This window comes from Pteropus vampyrus, unplaced genomic scaffold (genome assembly GCF_000151845.1).
Source record: "Pteropus vampyrus isolate Shadow unplaced genomic scaffold, Pvam_2.0 Scaffold125, whole genome shotgun sequence".
NCBI classification, from domain to species: Eukaryota; Metazoa; Chordata; class Mammalia; order Chiroptera; family Pteropodidae; genus Pteropus; species Pteropus vampyrus.
The window spans coordinates 4,378,964-4,397,511 of NW_011888906.1; the positions used below are offsets into that span (position 1 = coordinate 4,378,964).

At 42.2% G+C, this 18,548-nt stretch overlaps 1 protein-coding gene across 8 annotated transcripts in view; it reads right to left on the minus strand.

Moving 5' to 3' along the window:
• The window catches only part of CHD6 (chromodomain helicase DNA binding protein 6), a 188,458-nt gene that overhangs the window by 115,768 nt on the left and 54,142 nt on the right, over window positions 1-18,548 (minus strand). For 7 of the 8 annotated variants that reach the window (XM_023534463.1, XM_023534460.1, XM_023534459.1 and 4 more), the window contains 2 exons: window positions 15,064-15,566; window positions 1,694-1,841 (listed from right to left, as the gene is read on the minus strand). In XM_023534463.1, the coding sequence (XP_023390231.1) occupies window positions 1,694-1,841; window positions 15,064-15,566 (651 nt within the window). Of the gene's footprint in view, window positions 1-1,693; window positions 1,842-15,063; window positions 15,567-17,968; window positions 17,991-18,548 lie in introns of those variants that run through there. The other variant, XM_023534464.1, reaches the window with a different exon arrangement.

Sequence of the window (18,548 nt, forward strand, 5' to 3'; positions counted from 1 at the left end):
ATACCTCCAACTATACTCGTGGATGTGCAAAGGAGAGCTCTCTGACTATACGAAAGGGATCTTCCTTAAACACAACTTTTAAAAACTGAATTCACTCAGAAAAGGATCTAACTGAGGGAGGGGACCCAAAATGCCAGGACCACTGAGAAGGTATAGTCTCAGAATCCAGTGGGATGTATTTTCTTCATCAATGGCAGTGACTTTTCCCTCCTTTCTGGAATTGGCTTCTATTCCAGCAAAACAGAGGAGGGAGGTAAACTCCATCATCTTTGAGGTCTTTTCCAGTGTGGCTGGAAACTCTGATTTTATGACAATGATATAATTGTTTTTGTTTGAATTCACCATACTTACCATGGGACTTCTAAAAAACTAAATAATATCGACTTTATTAGAATCTCGTTAATACCTCACGAAATGCAGGGACACATCTTAAGTGTGACAAAACAAGACTCGTGAGTCACCATCTGAGGACTCGTCTATAATTAAGTAGCTTGTGACCTTTTAGACAGACAGCATTCTGCAACAAAGCAGCCGAGTGGCCTTGCTCCAACAGAAAAACACACGGCTCATCTCTATGTACACATCACAACCAAGCAAGAGAAACACTTCTGGGAACCATTCACCTGCTAGCTCTTTCTCAAAAACTTACACCTTAAAAAACAAAAGTGAAACCCCGCCTCTCTTATTTTCTAAAAGATATCTCCTGGGTCTCTCTCTGTGTGTTCCCATCATTTCTTCACTATGTCACCTCTGTGACATTTAATTTTATGTGAGGAATTCCACATAAAAACCTCCCCCTTCAATCTCACATACAGATCACCGTCCTGGAAACACCCCCAACCAACTCCCATCAACCTGACGTGCTTGTTCCTGAGTTTATAAGCAGTGTGTGTGTGTGGGGGCGGGGCGGGGGGGGAGGCAGAGTTTCAGCTCTGACACTCCAGACACTACTACTCACTACTACTGTGACTTTAGGAGCTGACACCTTCCTACAATGAAGATCACCCTAAAAATCTTGAGGGTCCAGATGATACCTGAAGGTGAAGTAAGCCGGTCTTATTCTAAACGTCCCCTTGCGACACACATAACCGGCTGTGGATATCAGAGGAAAGAGTACTTTTAAACATTAGAACTCAGGTCCAAGAGAGGTTGCCTCAACTCAGGGAGAAAATTCTTGCCAATATCATGAGAACACGGGCGTATTTTCAGGAATCCCATTTAGGTGGGAAACTGCTTGTTTTTATGTTTGACCAAACGTTCCTTACTATTTTGCATAATGACTACATTCCTAACTTTTCCAGCACTGGGATGATAAAAACATCCTGGTGCAGACTGCCCCAGCTCCCTGGGCCCTAAATGCATCACCTACATGCAAAAACAGGCCCGAGCTGTACCTAGCTTGGCTCGCAACTCCATTTTCCACATTCGCTCTGTGCCTCCGAATATGCTACTTTCCAAGACGGAAGCAAACACCACTAAAAAACTGGGAGATTATTAGTATGAAAGATCAGGATGCTAAGGAAAAGGCCTGTGGTCTTTTGGTGCTCACCCACCAAAACCGTGAAAGCCCAGTCCAGGTCTGTGCACGGGGGATGTCGACCTGAGAGGGGGAGAGAGGAGCAACCGGATCAGCATCAGCGAGACCCCACCTGGCAGCCGCAGCCTCCACCAGGGCGCCCGGGCACGGCTGTACCTGGCTGTCTGCAGACTCGGTGGACTCCTCCGGACTCCGCAGGGATGGGTTCGGCAGGCCCTGATCCAGCTCTAAACTCTCCACTGTGGTTTCGCTTTTCCTTTTTCCTTTCTTCTTCTTCTCTACTGGGGTTGGTCCTTGCTCCTTGCTACAAGGAGAAATTCAGAATTAAAACTGTGGGGCAGCTTTTAAAACTAAGATTTCTCATGTGATCGAAGTTATAATATCATATTTTGGGAATCTTGAACCAGGGTAGGCTTGAATGGAGAATCTATGAGTTTCTTCCCATATAAATATGAGAAGAAATATCGACATGAATTGATGCAGAATTCATTCACTTTTGTACACCCCTCACGACTACTATAGCGATGATCAATGTGATAATAAAATAATATAAACATCTCCAAAAACATCACTTTCGGTTGATATAAATGTCTTCTCTAGGAAGTCTAATTGCTTTGCAGATATTGAGAACCACCAAATTTCAATCTCTCTTTTAGTTATATGGGAAGAGACATTTTCCTAATCTGTCATCACCCTCTATTGAGAATGTTCTATGTGTAAGACCTAAAGTTCTAGAAACTCAAAAATGAAGACAGCACTGTCCTTGTTCTTGAAGAGGTTACAATGATAAAAACTCTATAGACCACCTGGAGCCACAATCCAAAGCAGCAGATGAATGCTCCCTGAGAGAGGCAGAGATGGGCGGAGTCCATCTATCCTGCCAGGCCCTGCTAAGATGGCCACATCTCCTCTAAAAAGCCTCTGGCTGATAGAATCTCTTCCTTATACTCCCCAAACTCTTCAAACTGTTCTTTGCTTAAGATACACAAACTCTCATCTTCTACCAAAGGTCATCTTTAACCATGATACCAGGCTCAGAACCATACAGTGCGTGGACCCTCTGCCGTATCTTGATAAACATTTGCTGAATGGATGAATATTTTATACTTCTCTGATCTCCCACCAGACTCTAAGTTCCTAGAGGACAATATGTACTTGATTTTAAGTTTTATATTCCTCACAATGAGTAGGCTTACGCCTTATACATAGTAAGTATTCAATAAATATATACTGAAGATATAGATGGATAGATGGATGCATCGATGGATGGATTAGATGACTTATCGTTGAGGTGATTTGTGAAAATGCATCTGAGTGAGGATATACACAGAATTTTGACAGACGGAAAATAGGAATAATAATAATAATAATTTATTATAGCTAATAAGTAACATTACATGTAGGCATAGTTCTCTAAATCCTTTACATGGATTATCTCCTTTATTCTTCACAAGAACCTTACAAGGCTGAGTGTATTATCCTCATTTTATCAAGAGGCACAGTGAAGTTCAGTTTGATGTCCAGGGTAACATGGCTAGTAAATGGCAGAGAAAGGATCTGAACTCCAGCATGCTTTTAACCACCACAGCATTCTTGGGAAATGGAAGGTCTTAAGGGCATATTTTGTAAAAGATAGTCTGTGTGGCTGGATGAACAGCCAGGGCAAGTGAACAAGTACTAAGTGACAGAGCTGGAAAAAGTCAGTGATACACCAGCCTCGAGAGTTTGCACTTCATTCTGTGTGAAAGGGCCATGGTGGCAAGCAAGCCCAGGCAAGAGGGAATAAAGACCTAGGCCAGACATAATCAATGAAAACTCAAAGGTGAAAATGATTCGAAAGATCCAGCAAAAGTAGAGCCATTAAGTCTTGGCAAATTACAGATATGAAAGATGAGAAAAGAGATAAAATTATTGATATTTTCCATCAGGTGAGTTACTGAAAGGTGTGAAGGAAGAGATGGGAACCGAGCGCCTTGTTTAGAGAAGGGACGGACACCCAGCACGATGAACCTGTGGTAGAAAGACCAACCAGAGTTGACTGCTGATTCAGACTGCCTCTCTCTTGAACACCTTGACCACTCACGGATCCCCAAATCATGTCAGCACAAACTTAACCCATCCCCGATTCCTGAGGATGAAGACTGGCTGGCTACCTATCAGGAAAGTTCTCTATGGAAATTATTTTGTTCTAACCTGAGGAAATGAAACTCAAGGGGTCCTGCCATTTTAGAGGATTATACATTTTAACAAGAGGCCTGTACTCTCAAGCAGGGGGGAAAAAAGCAAAAATTCTTCTATTTCTTATCAGGTCAGGACAGGAGACTTTGGTGAAACAGTTTAAAAAGATGGAAAATTTTCATAGGGATATTTATCTGTTATATGGCTTCTCACTAAGAAAACTGTATAGCTATTTATATTCTACAAAGTACTTATGCGTTCTGAGTCTCATTTAACTGTTAAAAATCACAATTCCATGAGGGAGCCAGGGCAGATGAGCCTCAGATTCCAGATGAAGAAACCATAGGCCCCAAAGTCAGCAGCAGAGCAGAGGCCGCACTCAGTTCACCTGACTCACAGCCTGCTGCTTTTCACACCGTGTACCGATCCTGATCCCCCAGACTCCAGGGGTGGGCAGGGGGTCAGGCTGGACTATGGTATCCTATTCCTTTACTACAGTGACTGGTCCGGGGATGGACAAATGACTCAGCCAGGATAATTTGGGAGTCCGTCCTTTAAACAACAAAAACAAAAATATTAATTTTGGGCCGGAGTGGGTAGGGAAATACATGTCGTACCTCTTAGGTCGTAAGGCTGTTAAGCTATGAGCCCACTGTTGGAGAGAGCCACAATTCAACCTTGAGAATAAAAGCAACTGCAAAGGATGGAGCTGACGACCAGGGAGGTGCAGAGAAGGGCTGCACACAAAGCCCTGTGGGATCCTCCACTCTACCTCCTGGTTCTGAGTCCCTAAGCCAATGAACACCTTTTTATTTATTTTTTTTTAACTTAGGTTAACTCAAGCTGGGTTTATGTCACTTGTAACCGAGAGAGTTCTAAATAATTCAAAGACCTAATACCCTCACCATTTAATGGTACTTGAGGCTGGATCAAAGCAATCTAATTTTTATAATCCTCTTTTCTAGCTTTCAGAGTTAGAACCAACTTACAAGACAGAAAAATGTAGCAGACATGACTTTTTAGGCTTGAAGTACCTATTTTTAGTAACAAAATCAAACTTGATTTTAAAATAAAACATATATCCACTTTTCTAAAACAAGCATCTACCACACATTTATTCATGAAAGCAAGAAACTTCTGATATATAACGTATACTACCCATGCAGGACGACTGTCGAGAAAGACGAACGATGGTTTATAAGTAGGCCTCCCCCCAAATCTCTCTCCGTCTTCCACACAGCTTCACCAGCCAGGAAGATTCTACGCATCTTTACTTTCTGCAGTTTGTATTAGGAAAATAAGGGGTTATTTTGTTTTTATTATTTTTTTTAACTCCAAATAGGAAATTACATTATAGTATTAAAGCACCAGACAGACACTCTCCAACTCTCCTCCCAGCCTTATCTCCAGTTCCCACCTCCAGGTTTCTCTGCTAGAACTGAGAGTTAGAAACTGAGTGCCAGACCTGAATAAGAGGAAAAAGGTCCAGGTATGTGATACAACACTGTATGACAATGACTTTTTTTTATTACTGTCCCTCCATGGACCCCAGGTATTGACATTTTTTATCTACCAAAAAAAAAAAAAAGCATCGCTTCAAAATGGCCCATCTTTCCACTTTAAAATTAAATCTTATAAAATGTCCATCCAAGCCTTAGCAGAACAGAATCAGTTACTGCCACAGTGAGTTGCCATAATCTCCAAATTCAGAATGACTAAAAACAGCTCATGATGCCAATTCCTGCCTTCCCAGACGTGCAGGCGTGCGGGGTGTCCAGCCCAGGAACCACTACCACACTCCAGGGAACAGCCCTTTCAGAGAAGCTTCCAGTCCGGGCCTTACCATATTTTCGGTATTAGACTACTGACCCTCCTCCCAGTAGTCTAATACCGAAAATATGGTATTGGCCCCAAAGAGATCATTTGCACACTTAATTCAACTTTTACTTAATGCCCATATTAGTTCAGCCTATATCTAGAGAACTGAGCTGGGCATAGCTTTTAAAGACTAGTTAAAAGAAAAAAATGCAGAACACCTAATTGTTTTGGTGCTTATGGAGTCAGCTACAGACAAAATAAGAACTAAATCTACCCTGTCCTTAGCCCCTTTAACTGTATTGTTAGCACCATCAAAAAAAAAGATTATATAAGTTTGTGATATTATCCTAGTAAAAAATGAAACAAAAACATTATGGACTTATAGGATGAAAAACAGAGTTTTAACAAACCTTATTAACAGTGATAAAAGCAAATGAAAATAGAAATTTTTTAAATGTAGAAAGATTTCAAATGCAATGTACGTCATCCCTGCTTGTACCAAATCCCACTTTCCAGAATCGCGTTTGACTAATACCTCCCTGACTCTAAATATGTTCATATCTCTTGTTCTTTATCCACATTAAGCAATAGCTACTGACATCCTGTTATGAAAACTGATAACTTTTTTAGATCTTACATATCTCCCCGCTCCTTCCTCTACTCAATGTTTTTGTCGAATTTTCAGTCTAAGCAAACCATGTTTTAAATTTGCATTAATTTTTCTCGTTTTCTGACCAGAATCTGAGGATGTTAAACTTAAAATCTTTTACAAGTTCTTTTCCTTGGCTTGTTTCTTCTGAGGACAGTTGTTCTGTTCATTCCTTTTTCCTCTTCTTTGCTGTTTGTTTTCCTCCACAGTCTCGTGATCTTTGGTGGAGTATTTCTATTTAAAATGAACGAGGCTGATAACGCAGGTGGCTACCTAGGCGATGTACTGCCGAATAAGTCACATTCTCCAAGAAGCCTCACTCATAAATGAGAGGCCTGGCCTGGGACTCTGCATACATGGGCGGCTGCCCCTCTTTCCCCCTTTTAGGGTATGGGCAGGGAAAGGCAGAGAAGCTAGTGCCCCTAGGCTCCTTCTTGGGGATGTCAAGTCTCCATTTGGAGCCCTAGGCCCTCCCCCAGAACAAACTGCTCAGTATCTCGAGAGTAACTGCCTGACTTTAGCCTGGCGCTGACAAACTATGAATCCACTCTGCAGACAGTCCATTAATCAGCCATCTCTACTTCTGGCATGCCTCCCATCCCTTCTCCAGGGCTGCCAGGTCCACTGTGTGGAGGAAACACTTCTACCTCTGCTACCAACTTAGCTCCCGTATGTGCTCTGAGTTGGGACTCCCTCCACAGCAGTTACCCATCAGTACGATACCACCGGCTTTCCACATCCAGAAATTCTTAACATCGCTTATCTCTGAAGAATGTATTCCCCTCTGTTCTTCCAGTCATTTCACTAAGATTTGGTGAAGAAAGGAAAATAAAAATATGTTCAGTCTACCACCGTAAAACAAAAAATGCCTCTCAAAGGACATTTATTTAACTGCCTTTGGGTCTTTCTGCTTTTAGTCGTTCCTTATCTATTAATTCCTTTAATACCTGGCTCAATACTCACTTCTTCTAAAGGATTCCCTAGATCAGAACTGAAGCATTCTTAATCCTCTAAATCTTTTCAGCTATACTGTATACAGTTATACTAGGTTCTTTCACTTATTTGCATTTTTGCCTGTTTTTTGAATGATTGCAAGGCTGTTTCTCTAACTCATTAAAGTTCCTCATAGAGGATACTTCTGTGACACCTTCCTTCCTCGATTATCCTATTCCTAACAAAACTATTCACAAACAAAGCAAGATACAGGAGGCACTGAAAATACACTAGATAAATAAATGAAGCATTATGGCTTAGTAACTGTTCCTTACAGATTAAGTAAAGGTCCACTATGCACCAGACTCTAACTTAGAAAGCCCTAGGGGTCACAGAGTAAGCACTCCAGGTGCTCTTAGAAAAATGGGAATGGAGACCTAGCCCAAAGCTTCAGAGGTGGGTCTCTGCCATGATCATTTCGATTCCTTCTCTACTAACATAAAGCCCAATGGGTTCAAAGCACAAGGTCTCTACTCATTGTCTTCTTTCTTCTAATAAAAAAATCCAAATATAAAAATAAGTCCCCCAACAGAAGCTGGTCAATGGACCCTCTAGAGCCTCAGCCCAGTCTCAGTAAAGAGCTGCACTCTAAACAAAGACGGGTGTTGACCTTCAAATAGGGAGGCAGAGCTAGTGGACTGACTTTTACTCTGCCTGCATCACAGTCATCACAGCTCATATGGTTATGCAATCAGAAGCTTTGGGGCTTGGCTTAACTTTCCAGAAACAACCATCAAAGAAAATAAGAAAAGGTAAAACCGTTTTTCCAAGATGTTACTAAACTTATTGAATTTAGGAGAAAAGTTTGCTCTGGGTTGACAAACAAAAACAAATGGGGGCAAAATTCTGAGGCACAGAAACTGGGGCTTGTACTAAAAAAAACAAAAAACAAAAAACAACGTGTCCCACATCTTCCTGTGTAGGGGAAAAAACCTAGAGTTTTTCCCCTCCTATATCGTTCTCTCTTGTGACTCTTTTTGCTATTTGCACAAAATACTTGACTTCTGACACTCTGGTCACCAAATGTGTGGAGGTTCTTCCCCACACCAACAAGCAATTCTTGGACACCAGCATTTAACTCCATTCTGACACTATCTATTCAGAGATAGCATCAGATTCCACAGGTTAGGGGCTCAGTCCCACAAGACTGCTTGCCAAACCCCATTTCAAATGCTAGTCACCAGCCTAGGTTGTCATCCATGCTTCTGACCGACTAGCCATCAATCGGAGGTTCCAACCATCCCCTCCTTGAGTTCAATTAATTAATTTGCTAAAGCAGCTCACACAACTCAGGGAATCATTTACTTCCATTCAACAGTTTGTTAAAGGATATGATAAAGGATACAGATGAACAGCCAGATGAAGAGATACATAGGAGAAGGTCTGAGAGGGTCCCGAGCACAGGAGCCTCTGCCCCTGTGGAGCTGGGGCACGTCACCCTCCCGGCATGTGGACACGTTCACCAACCTGCAAGCTCTCCAAACCCCCTACTACTGGGTTTTCGCAGAGCCTTCCTCATGCAAGCATGATCGATTATGAACGCTGTTTCTAGCCTTTCTCTGCAGGATAAGGGGTGGGAATTCCAAGCTTCTAGCTATGGCTTGGTTTATTCTGTGACCAGCCCCCACCCAGGAGCCCATCCAGAGTCACTTCACTAGAACAGAAGATGCTCCTAGTGCTCTTATCACTTGGAAATTACAAGGGTATTACGAGCCTTGTGTCAAAGACCAAACATCTGAATAAGAGATTCTCCTACTATCCTTATCACTTAGGCATTTACAAGGTTTCAGGAGTTTTGTGCCAGTAACACGGGGCTGAGACCAAGTCATATATTTCTAATTATTTCAGAGGGCTAATCACACCGTTCATTTTTCTTTTTGGTTTTTCATTCCCAGCAGATGTTAAATATAAAAACGTAAATATGCCCCATTTTCCCAGTGGTCTTTCATCTGTTTCTCAAAGGATGGCCCAAGAACCAGCTACACTCTAAATAGCTGGCAGACTTCTGAAGGGCAGATTCCTGGGCTCTACCCCAGACTTACTAAATCATTTTCTCTGGGCATGTGGTCAGGGAATCTATTTTTCTAACAAGCTGTCCAGGTGATTCCTTAGTCACAGCCAAGTCTGAGAACCAGAGATCCAGGTATACAGGCCTCTACTTGGGCCAGCACACTGATTAATTTCTTGACTTTCGAGAGAGAATATAAACCATTCTGACACACGCGCAAATTCCAAAGCTTACGCTCTGCCCTCAACCAACAACACGAACACCAATACTCAAGACCTTAGCTCACAAAAGCAACTTCCAGCTCCATCAAATGCTCAGCTCCCAATTTAAGGGAGTGCAATCTAAGGAGCTTTGAACCTATCCCTCTGTCTACACCCCAGTACTGAGCGAGCACTGGGAGGCCTCATACACACTGGGTGGGGGGGGAGGGGCGGGGGGGTCATCCTGCCTGCTCACTGAGCCACACTGTAATGCTATGAAGCTCACTTCTACTAAAGGCTATTTCAGGAGAGAAATAAGAAATTCATAGGCACTTATCCAAAAATTGTTGCTGAGGACAATATTTATTAGATCACTTAATGTTCCCCAGTGAGAAATTTTTTTCTCTACTGGTAAAAATTTGGCTTCCCTGAGGAACTGGCACAGTGTCTAACATCAAAGCATTTTCCCAAAGCCCTTATCAACATCACACGACCCCACACAATCTGACACCTGCCTACCATTATGATCCCTTTGCTGAAGCTATACAGGCATGTGTGTCTACATATGTGTTGGTCAGTGTATATGAATATACACCTGTGCATGTCTTCTTATGTCAGTGGCCCCATCCTCTTTGGGAAAAGGTAAAAAATAGTAAAAGCAAATAAACTATGCTAAGTGAACTTTAAATTTCAGAGACAGGGAAATGAGAATCCAACTTGGCTTCTTGGAGATTCCTTACTTAAGTTTAATACAACAAAAGAGTGAACAAAGTTCATATTCCAAGATAATCTGAAAGAAAAGGAAGAGAGGGTCGTTTTCAAATAAAGCCTTCTCCCACTCGGGCATTTTGGACTTTTATCCCCTAAGTAGTAAACGAACTATTAATATCATCCTTGAGAAGGACAATGTGCTAGACTCTTATCTATTTAGGAGAGGAGACATGTTCATCTGCTGCCTCAAATGCAAAGAGAAACAGCACGGGAAGAAGTTGGAGCCACCTCAGTTCTTAAGAGGATGCTGTGGAGTGTGCACTAGAAGAGGGGCCATTCCGGACCAATAAAAACCCAAATTCTCTTACACCGGAATCTGCGCCGCACCCCCCCCCCCCGCCCCCGCAGCCCATCTTCCATTCCTGATCTTCCCTAGCCTGGCACAAAACAGCACAAAGTTGTGGGAGAAAAAAGTGGGTTCTACAGTCAGGTGAGTCTGGAGTCAAATCTTGACAGTGCAGCTCATTAAGCTTTGTGCCCTGGACAAGTTACTTTTAAGATTTTCCCTTCTTTAATTACAAAATGAAGAAACCACCTACTGTTATTTAACAATGGGAGTTATTATATAGTACGTTATATGGTTCTTATTTTCAAGAAGAGCTCTATCCATCCGTTCAAGGAAAATAAATTATATATATAATATGTATTTTAATAATACACAAATCATATAATATATAAATACTTTTTTTACACATATAAATTAAATTTCATATTGCATATGAATTACATATTATTTATATAAGATAAATTATATATGTTAATATATATTACAGATATATATGTGCTTCCTATGTATCCAATAACCTAACAAACCTCTGGCAACCGACCCCCAGGGACATAACAGACAAAAGCATGCAGTTTCTGATCTCAGGCACTTGTACTTTTTGCTGTATGTGTTTGAGAGTCAGCCTACTGCAGAGGGAAGTGTGCAAGACTGAGAATCGGGAGGTCTGAGTTTATGACCTGTAAATAAGCCACTGCAAAGGGGGTCTCCACTTCTCTAGAACTGGACTAAATCTCCTTTAGTCTTCCCAGGTGTAGAAGTATCAGATTTATGATACATGTGAGGCTCCAAGTGCCATGAGAGATCAGAGGGGATGCGCTAACACAGGAGTCCCCAACACCTGGGCCGCAGACCGGTACTGGTCTGTGGCTGGTTAGGAACTGGGCCGCACAGCAGGAGCTAAGTGGCTGGCTGGTGAGTGAGCGAAGCTTCGTCTGTATTTGCAGCCGCTCCCCAACGCCAACATCACCGCCTCAGCTCCACCTCAGACCATCAGGCATTAGATTCTCATAGGAGCACTGGTGTCTGGTGCCAAAAAGGCTGGAGACCACGATGCTAGCACACTGGTTTGAGGAAGCTCTGTGGAGGAACTGGACCTGAAGAATGGATAAGACCTGGGATACTGGGAGAAGGACAAAGGACCCAACACTGAGAGAAAGAGCAAGAGCATCCAAAGGAGAAATAAGTCAAGTACCTGTAAGAATGACTGGGATCATCTAGGGGGCGAGGCCTGTTGTCAGAGGCAAGAAGGCAGGGAGAGGTCAGACCCCAAAGGGATTAAATAACAGAGAAAGAAGTCTAGATTTTGTCCTGGAGGCAGTGGGAACAATCAGAAGCTTCTAAGCAAGTATACGCTATAAGAGAGAATCACATTTCCCCATACCCACGTTTTCATGAGGAAAGTCGTGTTTTACTCCCAAGGAGGGAACGATACTGGAAAGATATTTTTTCCACTTACTTCTTCAAACTCCTTTCATTTCTCTGACTAGGGACCTACAGGACTGGTGAGACTGGGAAAAGGAACAGATCATACATGGCCCAGTGTCCTCCCTTTGCTCGGGGACATGCCTGCAGTTCTAGTGGAAAAACTCGACTGAGGGAGTAACGAACAAGAAGCCTGATTCTGGCTACAAGCCAATGGAAGTTCTTCCATCCAGTTTATCAATAATAAAGCTGATAACTGCATCTCCATCTCTGCTGACTAATCCCCAATTGATCTGAATGAAGAAAGAGGAAGAAAAGGTTTGATTTACCACCACCACCAACTACAAACATCAGTAACAGCCGTGTTTCAGGAAGATTAGCCAGGTGGCAGCTGGCAAGATGGACTGAAGGAGGAAAAGAATGGAAGCCCTTAAATCATTTGTGGAGCTCCTAGAATAACGCGAGCATTCAGTAAATCATCTGTAATCATCCAGTATTATCCAGGGGCTAATCAATAACTGCTCCCATCAAAACATGTACTTGAGCCAATCTGCAAGAGAGTAAATCAAAGAACACCAAAAACTGAGACTTAGTTACCAACATATATTTTTCTATCAATTAAGGTCATCCTGTCATAACTAAAATTGCTTCTGTTGACCAGTGGGGTATTAATTAAAGGAACCAAATAAATTTTATAAATATATAAAGGACAAGAAATGGAAAGCTTGCCAGTTCCTAACACTACCTGGGCTACATGGAAGAAATCTATTACATTACAAGTCAACCTTTCATAGCCCTAAGATTGAGAGAGAGAGAGAAAGCCTTTTGTAACTTGCTTACATATCTGAAGAGATAACCAGCCCTATCTGTCAGCATCCCCTCAAAGAGTGTCTTCCGGATTTCTAAACCTCAAGAGATTCTACTGTTTTCTAAGTTAGCAGCCCTAGAAAACACTACCAAGCACTTCTCAACTCACTTATATTGTGTACAGACTAATTAGATCAAAATCAGGTTCCCTCAGTATTGCTACGCATACATTTGGCACCCAACCTCGTTTTGCGAAATGCTTCTTCACTGCCCCCAAATGTGACTTTATGGCAATGTCTGTATACTCATCACCTTGTTTCATATCCCACACAAAGCAAATGTGAATTCCTTTAAGAAAGAGAAGACAACTGCAAGCACCAGAGACCAGTGGCTAAAGTGAGCTCAGAAAACAGTATGGAGGTTTCTCAAAAAACTAAGAATGGATCTACCATATGATCCAGCAGTCCCTCTACTGGGTATTTACCCCGAAGAATTGAAAACTCATATCCAAAAAGATATTTGCACACCAATGTTCATAGCAGCATTATTCACAGTGGCCAGGACATAGGAGCAACTGAAGTGTCCCTACGATAATGAAGCTGTGGTACATATATACAATGGAATATTACTCAGCCTGTGGTACATATATACAATGGAATATTACTCAGCCTGAAATACTGCCATTTGCGACAGCATAGATGGACCTCAAGATAATCATGCTAAGTGAAATAAGCCAGAAAAAAAAAATTGAAAACCACAATATCACTTACATGTGAGATATAAACCTATAAGCAACAAATGAACAGGACAAACAAACAGAGACTCATGAACATGGACAACAGACTAGTGGTTACCAGAGGGTAGGGGGTGGGGAAGAGGGTAGGTAGGGTAAAAGGGTCAAATATGTGGTGATATTAAAGAATTATAAATAAATTAATAAATAAAATAAAGTGAGCTCAGATATCTATGGCTTTCTACTGCCTTCTACACACAAACCAAACACCTAAGAGCTGTGAAACTCTCCTCTACCCTAAAACATTATTCTCAAGGATTCCCCTTTGTTTTGTCTCATTCTCATGTCTGATTCTCCCTCCTCACATATGCTATCACCCTGAAGAACCATTTCAGCTTCTCCAAAGTAATTTGAAGATCAAAGTTATTGGTAGAAGACAATCACTCTGCCACACCCCTATACAATCGGAGATCAGTGTACTCGCTGAGAAACAAAGCCCATAAGTTTCTCAGAATCTTGATTTTACCTCTCTCTCTTGACCTTCTGTAAGGTATTTTAGGTCCCACATTCCTAGGATCCCACCCAAGCCTCTAAGATAGACAAAAGATAAAATCTCCTGCCAGGCAAAAAGGAGTAAATATTATAAAGGAGTTTTAACTTGGATTATGAAATTATCCATCTGCTCCCAACCATCCTGAAAATTAACTGAACCATATACTAAATTCCAAGTCACAGCAGACACCACCCAAAGTGCTTTCTCTCTTCAAAACCTACTTCAACCATCCTGACCCCACGCAGATCTGACGGCTTCATTGCTTTATGTTGCTACATTCACATCAGCCTCTGCATTTGTATGGCTGGCCTTGGTCTACATTCTGCCTCTGCGCTCAGATTTTAGAAACTTAAATTCCTCTTAGATACATAGAAGTTATATAGTTTTTGGTTTGTATGTCCTCGAAAAGCTTAAATATGTTCTGTATAAAGAATTCAGAAAGAAACAAAATGTAAAACATTCCATTTGTGTACAAATGACAAATGCTGAATTCACCGAGAGTGCGCTTGGATCCTGACCGGACCTACAGCCAGAACTTTTGGCATTGCCCACTCCACACGGACTCTGTACCCGTGTCCTCTAATCTCCCTCTACGAGCACTGTGGTCTCCCCTGGTCTCATCTGCTCAGCATTTCCTGAGCACCTGCTGATGTGTTGGGCACTGGGTTAATTACTGAGAAAGACAAGGCCAGGAATGGTCCGCACTGTGCTCACAGCCCAGGGGAGCTAGGCAGTCCTCCTCCTGTCTGGACTCTGCGCACACCCCCGGCTCTCCCAGACCCCACCTCCACGGATTCCCGAGTGTGCACCCTCCTCTGCCACCCCACACGGCTGCTGTTCCAAACACCACTGCCCTCCCTGTATCACGCTTGCAACGCCCCTTCCCTTACACCCCAAGCATGCTAACACATCTTAATTTTTAATCCAAAAGGAATGGGAAGAAATTGCAAGACTAGCACTAAGGTTATCTTTCTCTCGTTAGGAGGTGAGAAAGTCGTTCACTTTGGCTGAAAGTAGCAAAGTTGTGTCCAGGGGCTGGAGTAAGCCGAAGGCAAACCGCTGGGTGGAGACAGAGCCAAGCCCTCAGAGCAGGAAGAAAGGGACGCACCTGGCCTTCTTGGACTTCGTCCTGGAGGCGGACTCAGCGCCGCCCCTCTTCTCCTTGGCCTCCTTGGTGCCCGAGGCCTCGCGGGGCTTCCGCGCCTTCTTTGCTCCGTCCTTCTGCTTGGGCTCCTTGGCCCTCCTGGGCTCCCTGGGTGGCTTTGGCTCCCTAGGTTCTCGCTTCCTCTTTGGCTTGGGTTCCCTGTCCTTGTTTCCCTTTGCTGCCCCCTCCTGCTCTCCTGGATCCTTTTTCTTCCGTTTCTTCTTCACTCCAGTGCCTCCTCCTCCACTGTCCTCCATCCCATTATGGGATGTCATTTTCCTAGGAAAAAGTGTCTCAGCTTCCTCTTCAGCAGCATACAGGTCCTTCTGGGGCAGACAGTGACTGGCAACATCATCAATTTTCTCTTCCTGATCGGTGCTGCGGTCAAACGGGGAAGGGGATTTGTAGTCAAAATTGACAGAGGCATCAGACATTGGGGAGTGATTCAAAACTTTTAAGTGCGACAACTGTAAAAAAGAGAGAAACAAGAATATTACTCTTCCCCTGCATGCTTCATACAAAGAGCATTATTAAGTTTGAATACATAGATTGGTTCAACATTTACTGAGTTCCTACTATGTGTTAGTTCCTCCTGGGCTAGGCCTTGGGAAAATGGTGGCAAATAGGACACATACTGTTTGCCTTGGCTCAGGTAGAGCTATATCAAGTTGCTGTTAGCATATTATGTAGGAAATCTGCATGTAATGACCTGAAGAATTTTCCATTTTATGTGCAGGAATCTGAAGTACCTCCTAAGCTCCATGTCTAAAACACGTAAAACAACTATCTCCCACAAAATACCTTTAGATGCCACTAGCTGACACAAACTTCTAAGCACAGTTCTGGCCTAGAATAGCATTTATCATGTTAGCTCACAAAAGTCCCGTTCAAATGTGTTCATGAATAAAAGTAATATCACTGGGGTGATAAGGATGCAGGGTCAAACAAACCCCGTATGTTTCTTTATTTCTCCAAATCTTTGCTCTCACATATCATCAAGCAGCATCAACATTCAGCTGATTTGATTTTCAACAAGAAAATCTGGACAATTCAAAACTATGCCTTTGATTTTTAACTAATAATGGTGTTCTTCTATATGATTAATTAACTTATTCACCAGACTCAGCACCAAACCACCTTTGGCTGCTTGCAAAAATCAGTGAACTCCTGGTATAGGAGGAAGCTTTATTGTGATTGAAGTCATTAGAAAGATTGTCACAGGTGCTAAAGGCAACCCAAACAGGGGAGCTCCCAAGCTGTTTTTGAGCACCTTTCAATAAAGATACAGCCTCCTAAAGTCACCACCCTTAAGGAAACAGCATAAGTCACACCTCATACTTTCAGGTCTGGTGTGAAAAAGTACATTTGTCATTTCATAACGAAGCTAAGGTTGGCAATAATCTGATAATAATGTGGATGCTAATTTCAGGGAACAGCACACTCTTCTGTAATAACCAAAATAAGTCACTTATTTTGGGTCGAGAACAAAGAAATAACTTAAGAAGAAACAGGCTTTCCGGGAAGATGGTTACAATCATCTTTGGGTGATGGCTTAGGAAGAGCACCATTTGTGAGTAGCCTGCTCTCCTAACAAGAGCCTGGCTTGTGCAAAAGGGCACAGACACTAGCCCAGGTGGTGTGGTCTGCCTCCAGTTTCTGGTTACCCAGGCTGTGCTCAGCCTTCCTGGCGCACCCTGAGAGTGAGGGAGAGGACCAATTCAGCTGCATATTTCCCCTTCTGTTTCTTCCAGTTCCCCTCCCTTGTATGATACTCTCAAACATAATACTGAGAATCCCAGGAGAAAAAGATGAAAGAAAAGAAATTTTTTTGGATCTTTCTTATAACTAAAGTCCAGCCTCAAAAAACAAGTCTAAATCCAGAGGAAGCTAGTCATTCAGGCAGGACTAACTACTTAAAAAAAGAGGAAAACAATTCAGTTTCACTGCCTCATTGCTGATTCAGTACTTGAGATGGCTTAGGAAAAGAAAGAGCTTAAGTAAACCTGAAAGGAATTTAAAATCAAATACAAGAAAATGCTTAAGATGATAAATTTCATGTTATGTGTTTTTTACCACAATAAAGAGAAAATACAAGGCAACAAGAAACCCAAAAGTTATGTACCCACTTACAGCTCGGATCCTGTGAGTGCATAGCCGTCCCTGGTGTATTACTGTCCCTGGTGTATTACTAAATTCTGTGTCAGGGACTCTTGGCCCTCAGGGAAGAAGATCTGCTTAGCATGTAAGGGTGAACACAATAAAAAAGCAAGAGATGCAGGTGTGTTTGTTAAAGAGGCTTTCAAAGACAACACATTAAAGACTTAATTCCAACGAGGTGAAATGTAGGTGAAGTGGGACCCTCTCTTCAACTCATTCCTCACGTCAAGGTCTCTCTTGTGTCTGAAGGAGAGGGGCTCACCAAAGAAGCTAAGGCAGGTGGAGGTAACTGGATATCCAATCATTAGGCAATAACAATAGCAGCAGCTAATATTTATTGGACACATATCATAGAAATATACTCAGAATTATTCGAAGCATGTTTCATAGTTTCTCCAATCTTTACAACAATCCTGCAAGATTAGTGTAAAGACAGATGCCTATTTTGTATAAAGAGAAATGGAAGATTACTGATGTTAAGTAACACACCCAAGGCCAAACAGCCAGTGAGTGAGGCCTGGGCCTGAACCCTCTGGCCAAAAGCTAATGCTCTTTTCATTGAACATTTTATGACGAACCAGGGAACCATAACGATTAGGCCACTAAAAGACCAGCATAAATAGACCTGGTAGAAATGCTGAATGTGATGTCACATACAGCCATTGTGGGAAAAGGTCAGGTAGTTCTTTCTAAAACTAAACATATAAGCTACCTTATGTCCCAGCAATCCCACTCCCAGGAGTCAGTCGTGTGGTCTACCCCCTCGTCGTACAGATAGGGTCATCGGTTCAGAGAGATGAAGCAACTTGTCGGAGTTAGATTCCTAGGGAGTGGCAGAGCTGGGACATCCTAGAGGCAGAAGGGAAACACAAGAAATGTGGCAAAATTAATCAATGTTGAAAAGGGAGAAGTATCCCCAAGGGCAGATATTAGCTAGTAAAAAATGTTAAATTATAATCTTGAATGTCAATAATCCAGGAGAAATGTTTTTTAAGGCACCTCACTGGGAGCTTGGAAAAGAAAGCTGCTAAGACAAAAAATATTTCTTCCATATATCTCAAAGTCAGTGGTAGAAGAAGCAAAGAGCCTAGATAAAGTCTGTTTAAATTTCTACCAAGGACATTAAATCACCACTTTGAAAATGGCCCTAAAAGGAATAGATTGGAGATGATGGCCCAACAAGATTTTCCTTTACGTTGACAATTTAAATAGAGATGATTATCTAGGAATACAAGGATGAAACAGAGAGGCTGATTGATAAACATACAACAATGTTTAGATCATAAACTGTA